We start from the raw sequence: 16,102 nt of genomic DNA on the forward strand, positions 1-16,102 counted from the left end.
GCAGCAGTCTAAATAAAAGCAGACTAATGAATACTCTTCATAATTTACCTCAGGGAGTCAGCAGTGGAAGAAAACCTCTGTTCAAAGAGGGTCCCTGAACGCACCGTCAGTGTTTACAAAGAGGTAATTATAAACTGAACCTGAAGAAGACTCTGACCTCTACAGTGTAAACAATGATATAAAGATATATTAATGTTTGTGCATGTAGATAAGAAAACAGAACTTTTGTTTATATTCAGGATAAAGTTATAAATGTCTCAGGTCACAGATTGAAGGTAACCGTCTGAATGTGTTGACTTCATTGGTCAAACACGAGTTAGAATAAGGCCGGTGATGGACTGACAGGAAGTGATGTCATACTTTCGATTGAGAGGTTCTCGATGGCGCGGCGTTCTCCGCGGCTGCAGTGTGGCGGCAGACAGAAGCCACGGATGCTCCGCCCAGTCCGGACCCTGGAGCTCAGGACGTAGTTTGGATCCAGATCATCTCCACCCTGAGAGAACAGCAGAGAACGGGAAAGTCAGTAGAACCCAACAGTAGATTCCAACAGTGGAACCCAAAATTAAAACCCAACATTAGAACCTCAACATCAAAACTCGACAATGTAACTAAGCATTAAAACCCAATATTAGAACCCAACATTAGAACCCATTAGTGGAATCTAACAGGGGGACTCAAGAGGCGAGCCAAGTAGTAGAACCCATCAGTGGAACCCAACATCAGTGGAACCCAACAGGGGGACTCAACAGGGGGACTCAACAGGGGAGCCAAGTAGTAGAACCCATCAGTGGAACCCAACATTAGAACCCATTAGTGGAACCCAACATTAGTGGAACCCAACATTAGTGGAACCCAACATTAGAACCCATCAGTGGAACCCAACATTAGTGGAACTCAACATTAGAACCCATTAGTGGAACTCAACAGGGGAGCCAAGTAGTAGAACCCATCAGTAGAACCCAACATTAGAACCAGAGCCAGTTTATTTAGATCTTTAAAGATGGATTTAAATTAGTCTCAAAGGAACGAGCCAAATAGATGTCATGATGTCCAAAAAAGACCTACAGGAGCCAAGAAGGGACAATTCTAGGCGACTAGACCTTACATCAAAGATAAGGGGAATCCTAGGGATTGTAGGGTCAGGATTGTGGCTGGTTTTCCTGTTTCTGGTTGTTTACCTGCAGGTTTTCAAAGTTCAGGTCGGTCTTGTGTTTGTCTGATGGTTTGTACCCTCCGTGGCGGTCTTCGATCACTGGGTCCAGGAGCTCTTTGAACACCTCGTATGTTTCCTCGTCTCCGGCGACGCAGCCCACCGTCATGATGAAAGGGTGACCTGCAGGAACAGGACATGTCATGAGTTTGGCTTTGGAGGGACTGTATTGAGAATAACTTCATTTTTGTTTGACTTGATGTCTGCCACACGTCGTGGGAGAGAGCCTTTGTACAAATTCTGCTAAATCCATCAAGCTGGATTTGATTTGGAGGATCAGGGGATCAGACGGCAGGTGCACGTCACTTCCCTGTGGAGGAATTAACGAGCAAAATTAACCTGATCTAACAAGTGAATCCAATTAAAGAGTTTATATCAAGCAGCAGCTGAACTTCAGAATAGATTGTCTCTGTGAAGGTGAACACAAACCCACAGAGTTTCCTGGTTGGGCTGAGGGCCTACATAGAGTGCTGGATGGGGTTACCTGGATCTGAGGGTTGAACATGGTTATCAAGGGTCACAACTGTTGCTGTTGTTACCTACGTCCTCGGGTTCATATGTGGCCAAAGCGTGTTACCTGTATCTGGGTGTTTTACCTGTTGTGACTGTAACCTGTCTCTGAGGGTTGTCACCTGCTATTGTTGTAGTCTGTTGGGGGTTGCTACCAGTCTTGGGTGTTACTTGTGGTTGTTTCCTGTTGTGGTTGTTTCCTGTTTCTGAGTGTTATTACCTGGGTTGTCGACTCCAGTCTGGATGGTGTCGTCCAGGGTGAATCCGCTGGGCGTCTCCTTGTCCCTCAGGTTGCCGTACATTTCGGGCGTGAGCACCTTGGCCATGTGGTTGTTGTGCTGGCTGAGGTCGGGGAACTCCTGCTCGGCGGAGTAGTTCATCTTCAGCTTGTTGTGGGTATTTCCAAAAGGCATGATGACGTCGGGGCTGACCTGAAAGCAGAACGCCATCAAACATAAGTGGTCTGTTGTTTACATCAGAAACTCTTCTGACATCACAGAAAGCTGTTTAAGATCACAGCTATCCAGCCATCATCTATACCCCTTCATCCCACTTGGGGTCACGGGGGGGCTGGAGCTGATCCCAGCTGTCATTGGGTGAGAGGCGGGGTTACACCCTGGACTGTACACCAGCCAATCACAACGCTGACATATGGAGACAGACAACCAGCCACACTCACAATTAACTCAATTAAGAGTCAGCAGTTAACCTAACGAGCATGTCTTTGAACAGCATATATCCTCCATTAAAAGTATACATACTCCATTAAAAGTATACATACTTCATAGTAAGTATACATACTCCATTATAAGTAAACTTGATTTTTTAAATGAATTGAATGATTGGTTGTTTGACTGATTGATTGATTTATTGATTTTCTTAATTGATTGGTTGATTGACGCTCACTCTGGCCTCTGTCCCAGGACCCTGTTAAATATGATATGATTGATTACTGAAATTGTTTATTAAGATCATGTGACCTGATGTCACGTGTTTAATTTATAAATCTGTCACATTCACAAGATAAAAATAAACATTTCTTTCCCGAAGAGCCAAGGAGAGTAAAAGTACTCAGTGGAGGTGCTGGTAACAATCAATTAATCAATTAATCAATCAGACACTGGAGGGGGTCACTCATCACGTTCTCTGCAGAGGTATGGCTCTCTGACCCGGCTCGGCTCGGCTCGGTTCGGCTCGGCCCAGAGGGATCAGCAGGACTCAGGCTGATTAAGATCTGCGGGAGGCCGCGGTGACGCAGCAGCAGGCCGGGATTAACCCCTCAGAGCGCGGCCCGCTGCACCTCGACGACCCGGTCACCTTCAGCGGTCCAACTGAACCGGATAAAGCTGGTCCGGCTTGGCACGGACCCGGATAAACACCGGCACGGACCCAGGTTAAACCGGCAGATTGACGGGTTATTAACTGATGGATCACTGTGCTCAGATCCACATTATATGACACAAACAGCCGTGAGCATGCGCTGTTTGCTGCACGGTTCCCCGGTGATGAAGCGCATCAGAAGGAGACAGAAACAGATCAATTATCAATAATCAGACATGCGCAGAGAGCCGCTGCACACTTTGTCCTCCTAATGCAGATTAACGGCTCCGTGTACGCATGACTGGATTTAAGGTGGATTTATTTGAGGGCCCTTTGTTCCGATCTGCTCACGGAAAGCTTCAGACCTTCCTCACGCCCCTTACGTGCTGTTTGAAAGGTCGCGTGCCCCGCATCAAAGAGGATTCACGAGAGGGGCCGCAGATCTGTGCGTGCGCGGCTGACTGCGCAACACCTGCAGACAGGACGGACTGAAGGTCGTTGGGATGCAGAGAGACGGACAGACAGGCCGAGAGACAGACAGGCCGAGAGACAGACAGACAGACAGGATGTCTGCAGCTCCACGGCTTTTAACAGACCAGTAAATAACCAGTAAACAAACTGTAAACAACCAGTAAACAGTAATCACAGTGCGTGCCTGCAGCCTACGTCTTTGTTCTTTAACCCCCCCCCCCCCCACCCCTCGCTCTGATGCCCTCTGATTTGTCTGTTTAACGCAGCGCGCGCTCCTTTCCCTGCTGATGACCTGATCAGCTGCAGTATCGATGAGCAGATGAGAGGGCTGTGATTGGTCGGATTAAAGGTGCACCTACCTGTCTGTTCACTGAGTTGTGATGTGGTCTGAAGGGTCCGCTCTGCTGCTGCGGATTAAAGCGGCGCGCATCCTTTTATACCCGCCCCCTAATCCTGATTGGCTCCTATTTACAGTCCATTCATTCCATTGGACGAGGACCCGAAGAGCCTCACGTGACTCTCTCTCTCTCTTTCTCTCTCTAAGGTTCCCATCCTGCTGCAGAGCCTCTGAGCAAGAAGGTCTGTGGTGTGTTCACTGTCTGTCAGTAATCACAGTGTCTGTGGTGTGTTCACTGTCTGTCAGTAATCGCAGTGTCTGTGGTGTGTTCACTGTCTGTCTGTAATCACAGTGTCTGTGGTGTGTTCACTGTCTGTCAGTAATCACAGTGTCTGTGGTGTGTTCACTGTCTGTTTGTTATAACAGTGTCTGTTATGTGTTCACTGTCTGTCAGTAATCACAGTGTCTGTGGTGTGTTCACTGTCTGTCAGTAATCACAGTGTCTGTGGTGTGTTCACTGTCTGTCTGTTATAACAGTGTCTGTGGTGTGTTCACTGTCTGTCTGTTATAACAGTGTCTGTGGTGTGTTCACTGTCTGTCTGTTATAACAGTGTCTGTGGTGTGTTCACTGTCTGTCTGTAATCACAGTGTCTGTGGTGTGTTCACTGTCTGTCTGTAATAACAGTGTCTGTGGTGTGTTCACTGTCTGTCTGTAATCACAGTGTCTGTGGTGTGTTCACTGTCTGTCTGTTATAACAGTGTCTGTGGTGTGTTCACTGTCTGTCTGTAATAGCAGTGTCTGTGGTGTGTTCACTGTCTGTCAGTAATCGCAGTGTCTGTGGTGTGTTCACTGTCTGTCTGTAATCACAGTGTCTGTGGTGTGTTCACTGTCTGTCTGTAATCACAGTGTCTGTGGTGTGTTCACTGTCTGTCTGTTATAACAGTGTCTGTTATGTGTTCACTGTCTGTCTGTTATAACAGTGTCTGTGGTGTGTTCACTGTCTGTCTGTTATAAAAGTGTCTGTGGTGTGTTCACTGTCTGTCAGTAATCGCAGTGTCTGTGGTGTGTTCACTGTCTGTCTGTTATAACAGTGTCTGTGGTGTGTTCACTGTCTGTCTGTAATAGCAGTGTCTGTGGTGTGTTCACTGTCTGTCAGTAATCGCAGTGTCTGTGGTGTGTTCACTGTCTGTCTGTAATCACAGTGTCTGTGGTGTGTTCACTGTCTGTCTGTAATCACAGTGTCTGTGGTGTGTTCACTGTCTGTCTGTTATAAAAGTGTCTGTGGTGTGTTCACTGTCTGTCAGTAATCGCAGTGTCTGTGGTGTGTTCACTGTCTGTCTGTAATCACAGTATCTGTGGTGTGTTCACTGTCTGTCAGTAATCACAGTGTCTGTGGTGTGTTCACTGTCTGTCTGTAATCGCAGTGTCTGTGGTGTGTTCACTGTCTGTAATAACAGTGTCTGTGGTGTGTTCACTGTCTGTCTGTTATAAAAGTGTCTGTGGTGTGTTCACTGTCTGTCAGTAATCGCAGTGTCTGTGGTGTGTTCACTGTCTGTCTGTAATCACAGTATCTGTGGTGTGTTCACTGTCTGTCAGTAATCACAGTGTCTGTGGTGTGTTCACTGTCTGTCTGTAATCGCAGTGTCTGTGGTGTGTTCACTGTCTGTAATAACAGTGTCTGTGGTGTGTTCACTGTCTGTCTGTTATAACAGTGTCTGTGGTGTGTTCACTGTCTGTCTGTTATAACAGTGTCTGTGGTGTGTTCACTGTCTGTTTGTTATAACAGTGTCTGTTATGTGTTCACTGTCTGTCTGTTATAACAGTGTCTGTGGTGTGTTCACTGTCTGTCTGTTATAACAGTGTCTGTGGTGTGTTCACTGTCTGTCTGTTATAACAGTGTCTGTGGTGTGTTCACTGTCTGTCTGTTATAACAGTGTCTGTTATGTGTTCACTGTCTGTCTGTTATAACAGTGTCTGTGATGTGTTCACTGTCTGTCTGTTATAAAAGTGTCTGTGGTGTGTTCACTGTCTGTCTGTAATAACAGTGTCTGTGGTGTGTTCACTGTCTGTCTGTTATAACAGTGTCTGTGGTGTGTTCACTGTCTGTCTGTTATAAAAGTGTCTGTGGTGTGTTCACTGTCTGTCTGTTATAAAAGTGTCTGTGGTGTGTTCACTGTCTGTCTGTTATAACAGTGTCTGTGGTGTGTTCACTGTCTGTTATAAAAGTGTCTGTGGTGTGTTCACTGTCTGTCTGTTATAACAGTGTCTGTGGTGTGTTCACTGTCTGTCTGTTATAACAGTGTCTCTGGTGTGTTCACTGTCTGTCTGTTATAACAGTGTCTGTTATGTGTTCACTGTCTGTCTGTTATAACAGTGTCTGTGATGTGTTCACTGTCTGTCTGTTATAAAAGTGTCTGTGGTGTGTTCACTGTCTGTCTGTAATAACAGTGTCTGTGGTGTGTTCACTGTCTGTCTGTTATAACAGTGTCTGTGGTGTGTTCACTGTCTGTCTGTTATAAAAGTGTCTGTGGTGTGTTCACTGTCTGTCTGTTATAAAAGTGTCTGTGGTGTGTTCACTGTCTGTCTGTTATAACAGTGTCTGTGGTGTGTTCACTGTCTGTTATAAAAGTGTCTGTGGTGTGTTCACTGTCTGTCTGTTATAACAGTGTCTGTGGTGTGTTCACTGTCTGTCTGTTATAACAGTGTCTGTGGTGTGTTCACTGTCTGTCTGTTATAACAATGTCTGTGGTGTGTTCACTGTCTGGTGTTGCATTACAGTCGCCATGGTGCAGCAGTACAGTCGCCGTGGTGTAGCAGTACAGTCGCCATGATGTCGAAGTACAGTCGCCATGGTGTCTCATTACAGTCGCCATGGTGTCTCAGTACAGTCGCCATGGTGTCGCATCACAGTCACCATGGCACCATAGTGTCGCAGTAGGGTCGCCATGATGTCACAGGATGGTCGCCATGGTGTCGCATTACAGCCGCTGTGGTGTAGCAGTACAGTCGCCATGGTGTCGCAGTACAGTCGCCATGGTATCGCAGTCAGTGACAGTGTCTGTCTGTTATAACAGTGTCTGTGGTGTGTTCACTGTCTGTCTGTAATAGCAGTGTCTGTGGTGTGTTCACTGTCTGTCAGTAATCGCAGTGTCTGTGGTGTGTTCACTGTCTGTCTGTAATCACAGTGTCTGTGGTGTGTTCACTGTCTGTCTGTAATCACAGTGTCTGTGGTGTGTTCACTGTCTGTCAGTAATCGCAGTGTCTGTGGTGTGTTCACTGTCTGTCTGTAATCACAGTATCTGTGGTGTGTTCACTGTCTGTCTGTTATAACAGTGTCTGTGGTGTGTTTACTCTCTGTCAGTAATCACAGTGTCTGTGGTGTGTTCACTGTCTGTCTGTAATCACAGTATCTGTGGTGTGTTCACTGTCTGTCTGTTATAACAGTGTCTGTGGTGTGTTTACTCTCTGTCAGTAATCACAGTGTCTGTGGTGTGTTCACTGTCTGTCTGTAATTACAGTGTCTGTGGTGTGTTCACTGTCTGTCTGTTATAACAGTGTCTGTGGTGTGTTCACTGTCTGTCTGTTATAACAGTGTCTGTGGTGTGTTCACTGTCTGTCTGTAATAACAGTGTCTGTGGTGTGTTCACTGTCTGTCTGTACTGAGACACCATGGCAACTGTAATGAGACGCCATGGCAACTGTAATGCGACACCATGGCAACTGTAATGCGACACCATGGCAACTGTAATGAAACACCATGGCAACTGTAATGCGACACCATGGCAACTGTAATGAAACACCATGGCGACTGTACTGCGACATCATGGCGACTGTAATGCGACACCATGGCAACTGTAATGAGACACCATGGCGACAGTAATGAGACACCATGGCGACTGTAATACGACACCATGGCGACTGTAATGCGACACCATGGCGACTGTACTTCGACATCATGGCGACTGTACTACTACACCACGGCGACTGTACTGCTACACCATGGTGACTGTACTTCGACATCACGGCGCCTGTACTGCTACACCATGGCGACTGTACTTCGACATCATGGCGACTGTACTGCTACACCACAGCGACTGTAATGCGACACCATAGCGACCCTACTGCGACATCATGGCGACCCTTCTGCGACACCATGGCGACTGTGATGCAACACCATGGCGACTGTAATGAGACACCATGGCGACTGTACTGAGACACCATGGCGACTGTACTTCGTCATCATGGCGACTGTACTGCTACACCACGGCGACTGTACTGCTGCACCATGGCCACTGTACTTCGACATCATGGCGACTGTAATGCGACACCATGGCGACTGTAATGCGACACCATGGCGACTGTACTTCGTCATCATGGCGACTGTACTGCTACACCACGGCGACTGTACTGCTACACCATGGCGACTGTACTTCGACATCATGGCGACTGTAATGCGACACCATGGCGACTGTACAGCTACACCACGACCATTGTACTTCGACATCATGGCGACTGTACTGCTACACCATGGTGACTGTACTGCTACACCACAGCGACTGTAATGCGACACCATGGCAAACGTACTGCGACACCATGGTGACCCTACTGCGACACCATGGCGACCCTACTGCGACACCATGGCGACTGTAATGAGACACCATGGCGACTGTACTAAGACACCATGGTGACTGTACTTCGACATCATGGCGACTGTACTGCTATACCATGGCGATTGTACTGAGACACCATGGCGATTGTACTGAGACACCACGGCGACTGTACTGCGACACCATGGCGATTGTACTGCGACACCATGGCGATTGTACTGAGACACCATGGCGATTGTACTGAGACACCACGGCGACTGTACTGCGACACCACAGCAACTGTAATGCGACACCATGGCGACCGTACTGCGACACCATGGTGACCCTACTGCGACACCATGGCGACTGTAATGAGACACCATGGTGACTGTTCTTAGACATCATGGCGACTGTACTGCTACACCACAGCAGCTGGATTGCGACACCATGGCAACCGCACTGTGACACCATGGCGACCCTACTGCGACACCATGGCGACTGTGTTGAGACATCACGGCGACTGTACTGCGACACCATGGTGACTGTACTTCGACACCACAGCAACTGTAATGCGACACCATGGCGACCGTACTGCGACACCATGGCAACCCTACTGCGACACCATGGCGACTGTAATGAGACACCATGGTGACTGTACTTCGACATCATGGCGACTGTACTGCTGCACCACGGCGACTTTACTGCGATACCATGGCGACTGTACTGCGACACCATGGCGACTGTACTGCTACACCACAGCAGCTGGATTGCGACACCATGGCAACCGTACTGTGACACCATGGCGACTGTGTTGAGACACCATGGCGACTGTACTGAGACACCATGGTGACTGTACTTCGACATCATGGCGACTGGACTTCGACATCATGACGACTGTACTGCGACACCATGGCGACTGTACTGCTACACCACAGCGGCTGTAATGAGACACCACGGCGACTGTACTGCTACACCACAGCGGCTGTAATGCGACACCATGGCGACCGTACTGTGACACCATGGCGACCCTACTGCGACACCATGGTGACTGTGTTGAGACACCATGGCGACTGTACTGAGACACCATGGTGACTGTACTTCGACATCATGGCGACTGTACTGCGACACCATAGCGACTGTACTGCTACACCACAGCAGCTGGATTGCGACACCATGGCAACCGTACTGTGACACCATGGCGACTGTGTTGAGACACCATGGCGACTGTACTGAGACACCATGGTGACTGTACTTCGACATCATGGCGACTGGACTTCGACATCATGGCGACCGTACTGTGACACCATGGCGACCCTACTGCGACACCATGGTGACTGTGTTGAGACACCATGGTGACTGTACTGAGACATCATGGCGACTGTACTGCTACACCACGGCGACTGTACTGCTGCACCATGGCGACTGTAATGCAACACCATGGCGACTGTACTGCTACACCACGACGACTCTGGTACGGAAACTGCTCTGTCGCAGACCGTAAGGCGCTACAGCGGGTGGTAAAAACCGCCCAGCGCATCACAAGGTGTCCACTTCCTGCCATTGAGGATGTCCAAAGAAAACGCTGTCTGCGGCGAGCTCATGGCATCCTTAAAGACTCCTCCCACCCTGCCCACAGACTGTTTACCCTCCTGCCCTCCGGCAGGCGCTTCAGAAGCCTCCGGACCAGAACCAGCAGACTGAGGAACAGCTTTTTCCCCAGAGCTGTTTCTCTACTGAACTCTACCCCCCGAACTCTGAACTCTGTCTCTCTCTCTCTCTCCCTCTCTCTCTCCGCACCCTGCAGACCCCCCTTTCCCCTCCATATCACCTCACACCCCGAACTCTGTATTCTGTCTCTCTCTCTCTCTCCCTCTCTCTCTCCGCACCCTGCTGACCCCCCTTTCCCCTCCATATCACCTCACACCCATCATCCCCCCACCTCTCCTCCTGGTCACACACACACTCATCTCTCATCCACCTGTATTATTGTATTATAGTATGTTCATATTCTTTAAATTATCTGTAAACTAGTATAACATGCTCACTGCATCTTATTCTGTATATTATTAGTATAGCATGCTCACTGCACCTTAATCTGTATATTATTAGTATAGCATGCTCACTGCATCTTAATCTGTATATTATTAGTATAGCATGCTCACTGCATCTTATTCTGTATATTATTAGTATAGCATGCTCACTGCATCTTAATCTGTATATTATTAGTATAGCATGCTCACTGCATCTTAATCTGTATATTATTAGTATAGCATGCTCACTGCATCTTTATCTGTATATTATAATCCTAACAACACACTTATTTTGTAGCATTACTTATTTATAGCATTTATTTATATTTATTGCATCCCATTAATCCAGCCATCCAGATATACCTCATAATTCACTTTTTTTGGCTACATCTGTAAATTTTGCAATTACTGTACATAGCACAGAATTACTGTACATAGCACAGACTATTGCACTTTCTGCTTATTTGCACTTCTGGTGAGATGCCAAACCTCATTTCGTTACTCTATACTTGTATATGTGTAATGACAATAAAGTTGAATCTCAATCTCAATCTCTATACTTTGACATCATGGCGACCCTACTGCGACACCATGGCGACTGTGATGCGACACCATGGCAACTGTAATGAGACACCATGGCGATTGTACTGAGACACCACGGCGACTGTACTGCTACACCACGGCGACTGTACTGCTGCACCATGGCCACTGTACTTCAACATCATGGCGACTGTATTGCGACACCATGGTGACTGTACTGCTACACCACGACCACTGTACTTCGACATCATGGCGACTGTACTGCTACACCACGGCGACTGTACTGCGACACCACGGCGACTGTACTGCTGCACCATGGCCATTGTACTTCGACATCATGGCGACTGTACTGCTACACCACGGCGACTGTACTGCGACACCATGGCGACTGTACTGCTACACCACAGCAGCTGGATTGCGACACCATGGCAACCGTACTGTGACACCACGGCGACTGTACTGCGACACCATGGTGACTGTACTTCGACACCACAGCAACTGTAATGCGACACCACGGCGACTGTAGTGCTGCACCATGGCGACTGTAATGCAATACCACCACGACTGTACTGCGACACCATGGCGACTGTGATGCGACACCACCACGACTGTACTTCGACATCATGGCGACCCTACTGCGACACCATGGCGACTGTGATGCGACACCACCACGACTGTACTTCGACATCATGGCGACCCTACTGCGACACCATGGCGACTGTGATGCGACACCATGGCGACTGTAATGAGACACCATGGCGATTGTACTGAGACACCATGGCAACTGTACTGCTACACCACCACGACTGTACTTCGACATCATGGCGACCCTACTGCGACACCATGGCGACTGTGATGCGACACCATGGCGACTGTAATGAGACACCACGGCGACTGTACTTCGACATCACGGCGAGTTTACTGCGACACCATGGCAACTGTACTGCAACACCATGGTGACTGTACTGCTACACCACAGCGGCTGTAATGCGACACCATGGCGACCGTACTGCGACACCATGGCGACCCTACTGCGACACCATGGCGACTGTACTGAGACACCATGGTGACTGTACTTCGACATCATGGCGACTGTACTGCTGCACCACGGCGACTGTACTGCTGCACCACGGTGACTGTACTGCTGCACCACGGTGACTGTACTGCTACACCATGGTGACTGTACTTCAACATCATGGTGACTGTAATGCGACACCATGGCGACCCTACTGCTACACCACCACGACTGTACTTCGACCTCACGGCGACTGTACTGCTACACCACCACGACTGTACTTCGACCTCACGGCGACTGTACTGCTACACCACCACGACTGTACTTCGACCTCACGGCGACTGTACTGCTACACCATGGCGACTGTACTGCGACCTCACGGCGACTGTACTGCTACACCATGGCGACTGTACTGCGACACCATGGCGACTGTACTGCTACACCACGGCGACTGTAATGCGACACCATGGCGACCGTACTGCGACACCATGGCGACCCTACTGCGACACCATGGCGACCTTACTGCGACACCATGGCGACTGTAATGAGACACCATGGCGACCCTACTGCGACACCATGGCGACTGTAATGAGACACCATGGCAACTGTACTTCGACACCATGGTGACTGTACTTCGACATCATGGCGACTGTACTGCTACACCACGGCGACTTTGCTGCTACACCACGGCGACTGTACTTCGACATCACGGCGACTTTACTGCGACACCATGGCGACTGTACTGCTACACCACGGCGACTTTGCTGCTACACCACGGCGACTGTACTTCGACATCACGGCGACTGTACTGCAACACCATGGCGACTGTACTGCTACAGCACAGCGACTGTAATGTGACACCATGGCGACCGTACTTCGACACCATGGCGACCCTACTGCGACACCATGGCGACTGTAATGAGACACCATCGCGACTGTACTTCAACATCACGGCGACTTTACTGCTACACCATGGCGACCCTACTGCGACACCATGGCGACTGTGATGTGATACCATGGCGACCCTACTGCAACACCATGGCGACTGTAATGAAACACCATGGCGACTGTACTGAGACACCATGGTGACTGTAATGAGACATCATGGCGACTGTACTTCGACAGTACACGCCCACATAGAGCGATGTGGGCGTGTCATTTCTAGAAATGTACCTATAAGCCGTTTTCTTTTCAGGGCAACATGTTTGGACATGAGTTTGGAGAGAAATGCTGATCACAGGGTTTCTCTCTGAACTTTACCCTGATGATGCTGATGCTGCGCTGACAGCGCCATGACACCCGTCTCCATGGTAACGAGCTGCCTGCTGGAACCATCACATCACAACAACAACACATCATCAAGTCAACACTGACGAGCAAAAAGAACTGCTGTAGGTGTTGAGCGATGATAACTTTATCAGAATTGACCATATTTGGAGAAGAGGGCGGAGCTGGGGAGGAAATTCTTCCAAAGCTCCGCCCCTCTGGTGGTCTATGGTCACCTCTGGATCTAGAAAAGCAAGAGGACTGAGTTTGTTGACAGCAGCAGAGCGGCTGCAGACATTCAGGTGATGAGAGCTGAATACAAACCAGATACATCACCCCTCCCCCACCTGGCCCTCACTCCCCTCCCCCATCTCCCCCGTCCTCCATCAGCATGTAGAGAGCCTGCAGCCCAACTCAGCAATCCCCCCCCCCCTTCATTTATTCATGACCGAGCACAGAGACGACAAGGACAGGGGGGGTGGGAGGAGAACTCACATCTCCACACTTACGAGGTTCTCTGCTGACAGCAGCCGTGATGTCAGCTCACCCTACTCCTGTCTGCAGCCAATCACGGCCCTCCTCCTCAGCCTCCTGCCCCTCCTATTGGCCGAGGGTTTCAACAGGACGCTTTGGTTCACGTGCAGCAGCAGCAGGTCAGCGAACGCCTCATGAAGAGCAAAACCTGCACGCCACACGCAGCATGCAGAGAGCCACACGAGAGAGTACGGCTGCTGCAGAGGGACATTTTTAATAAACACTCTATATTTTCTATTTCTATAGTCCATAACAAAGTCTGCTGATGTTTTGTGTCCTGAGGAGTAAAGAATGATCGCTTAGTGAATTTACAAAAGGCTGTGATGACATCACCTCAGATGTTCGGTCGCCCTGTGTGAATCTTTAGTTTAGTTTGTTTGAACAAAGCCTGTTAGCAGTCTGCAGGCGAGACGTTCAGTGACTCCTCGTTCATTCAGACATCGCTCTCACAGCCCTCGTTACCAGGCAACCAGCTACGGGCGGCCATGACTGTTTCATTCATCAGGAGTCTGAAAAGTGAAGGAGGAAGTGAGAGAGCGAGAGAGAGAGAGGCTAACAGGAGGAGGCTAACAGCAGAGCTAATCCTCCTGTCAGAGGACCCACTGAAGGACACACATACTGCATCTTTACACATTTCTGTCCTTTCCTCTGTCCTTCATGTCCCTCTAAGCAATCAGACCTGTCTCCTTGACGACTTGGTGGAAATCATGAGGTCATCACTACTACATCCATTTAACACACACACATAAACACACCTTTACTTCTGACCTCTAGTAGTCAATTCCTTAAAGGCAAAAAGCTGTGTGTGTGTGTGTGTGTGTGTGTGTGTGTGTGTGTGTGTGTGTGTGTGTGTGTGTGTGTGTGTGTGTGTGTCTGTCTGTGTGTGTGTGTGTGTGTGTGTGTCTGTCTGTCTGTCTGTGTGTGTGTGTGTGTGTGTGTGTGTGTGTGTGTGTGTGTGTGTGTGTGTGTGTGTGTGTCTGTCTGTCTGTCTGTGTGTGTGTGTGTGTGTGTGTGTGTGTGTGTGTGTGTGTGTGTGTGTGTGTGTGTGTGTGTGTGTGTCCTTGATGATGTTAAAGCGTCCTTGAAGGTGTTCATGTGTCCTTGAAGATGTTCCAGGGTCCTGGAGGAGTTTCCAGGTACAGATGTCACAGTGAGATGTCCATAAGAAACAATCAGCTGATTGAATCTCCAACAGGAGGCGGGCTCTTAGTTTGATTGACAGTTGATGTCATTAATATCTTTAATAGTGAAGATAAAGTGTTTCAGCTGAGTCACACATCTGTTTTTGCTAGGTCAAGCATGTTTCTGCTGAGTCACATCTATTTCCGCTGAGTCACATCTATTTCCGCTGAGTCACATCTATTTCTGCTGAGTCACATCTATTTCTGCTGAGTCACATCTGCTTCTGCTGAGTCACATCTGCTTCTACTGAGTTACATCTGCTTCTACTGAGTCACATCTATTTCTGCTGAGTCACATCTGCTTCTACTGAGTTACATCTGCTTCTACTGAGTCACATCTATTTCTGCTGAGTCACATCTGCTTCTGCTGAGTCACATCTATTTCTGCTGAGTCACATCTGCTTCTGCTGAGTCACATCTGCTTCTACTGAGTCACATCTGCTTCTGCTGAGTCACATCTATTTCTGCTGAGTCACATCTGCTTCTGCTGAGTCACATCTGCTTCTACTGAGTCACATCTATTTCTGCTGAGTCACATCTGCTTCTGCTGAGTCACATCTGCTTCTACTGAGTCACATCTATTTCTGCTGAGTCACATCTGCTTCTGCTGAGTCACATCTATTTCTGCTGAGTCACATCTGCTTCTGCTGAGTCACATCTATTTCTACTGAGTCACATCTGCTTCTACTGAGTCACATCTATTTCTGCTGAGTCACATCTGCTTCTGCTGAGTCACATCTATTTCTGCTGAGTCACATCTGCTTCTGCTGAGTCACATCTATTTCTACTGAGTCACATCTGCTTCTGCTGAGTCACACATCTGATTTTGCTGAGTCACACCTTTTGTTGACTCTGCTCCTGCTACGTTTATGCTTATGCTACTGTTCAATGCTAATATTAGCTGTGTCATGCTAAATGCTAGCACTACATTTCTTACTGCTAAAATAACTTTTCAAAGCCAAAGTTATGATATTATTTTAAACATAGCCTTTGATGCTAAACGTTCCTTTTTTCAGGCAGTATTTTTATGCTAACTCATTAGCATTAGCATAATGAGATTTCAGGTTATTAAACCCTGTCAGACAAAACTCTGGGCTAAAT

General features: G+C 48.4%; 1 protein-coding gene across 1 annotated transcript in view; it reads right to left on the reverse strand.

Annotated features, from left to right (window-relative positions):
* Positions 1 to 4,026, reverse strand: part of LOC110002949 (creatine kinase B-type) — a 6,243-nt gene extending 2,217 nt beyond the window's left edge. The window contains exons 1-4 of the mRNA XM_020658633.3: positions 3,871 to 4,026; positions 1,941 to 2,151; positions 1,179 to 1,333; positions 361 to 493 (exon numbers count right to left, since the gene is read on the reverse strand). Coding sequence (XP_020514289.1) covers positions 361 to 493; positions 1,179 to 1,333; positions 1,941 to 2,133 — 481 coding nt within the window. The 5' untranslated portion in view covers positions 2,134 to 2,151; positions 3,871 to 4,026. The remainder of the gene's footprint in view (positions 1 to 360; positions 494 to 1,178; positions 1,334 to 1,940; positions 2,152 to 3,870) is intronic.
* Between the last annotated feature and the right edge of the window lie 12,076 nt (positions 4,027 to 16,102).

The sequence above is a fragment of the Labrus bergylta genome, chromosome 15, assembly GCF_963930695.1.
Source record: "Labrus bergylta chromosome 15, fLabBer1.1, whole genome shotgun sequence".
Classification (NCBI taxonomy): domain Eukaryota; kingdom Metazoa; phylum Chordata; class Actinopteri; order Labriformes; family Labridae; genus Labrus; species Labrus bergylta.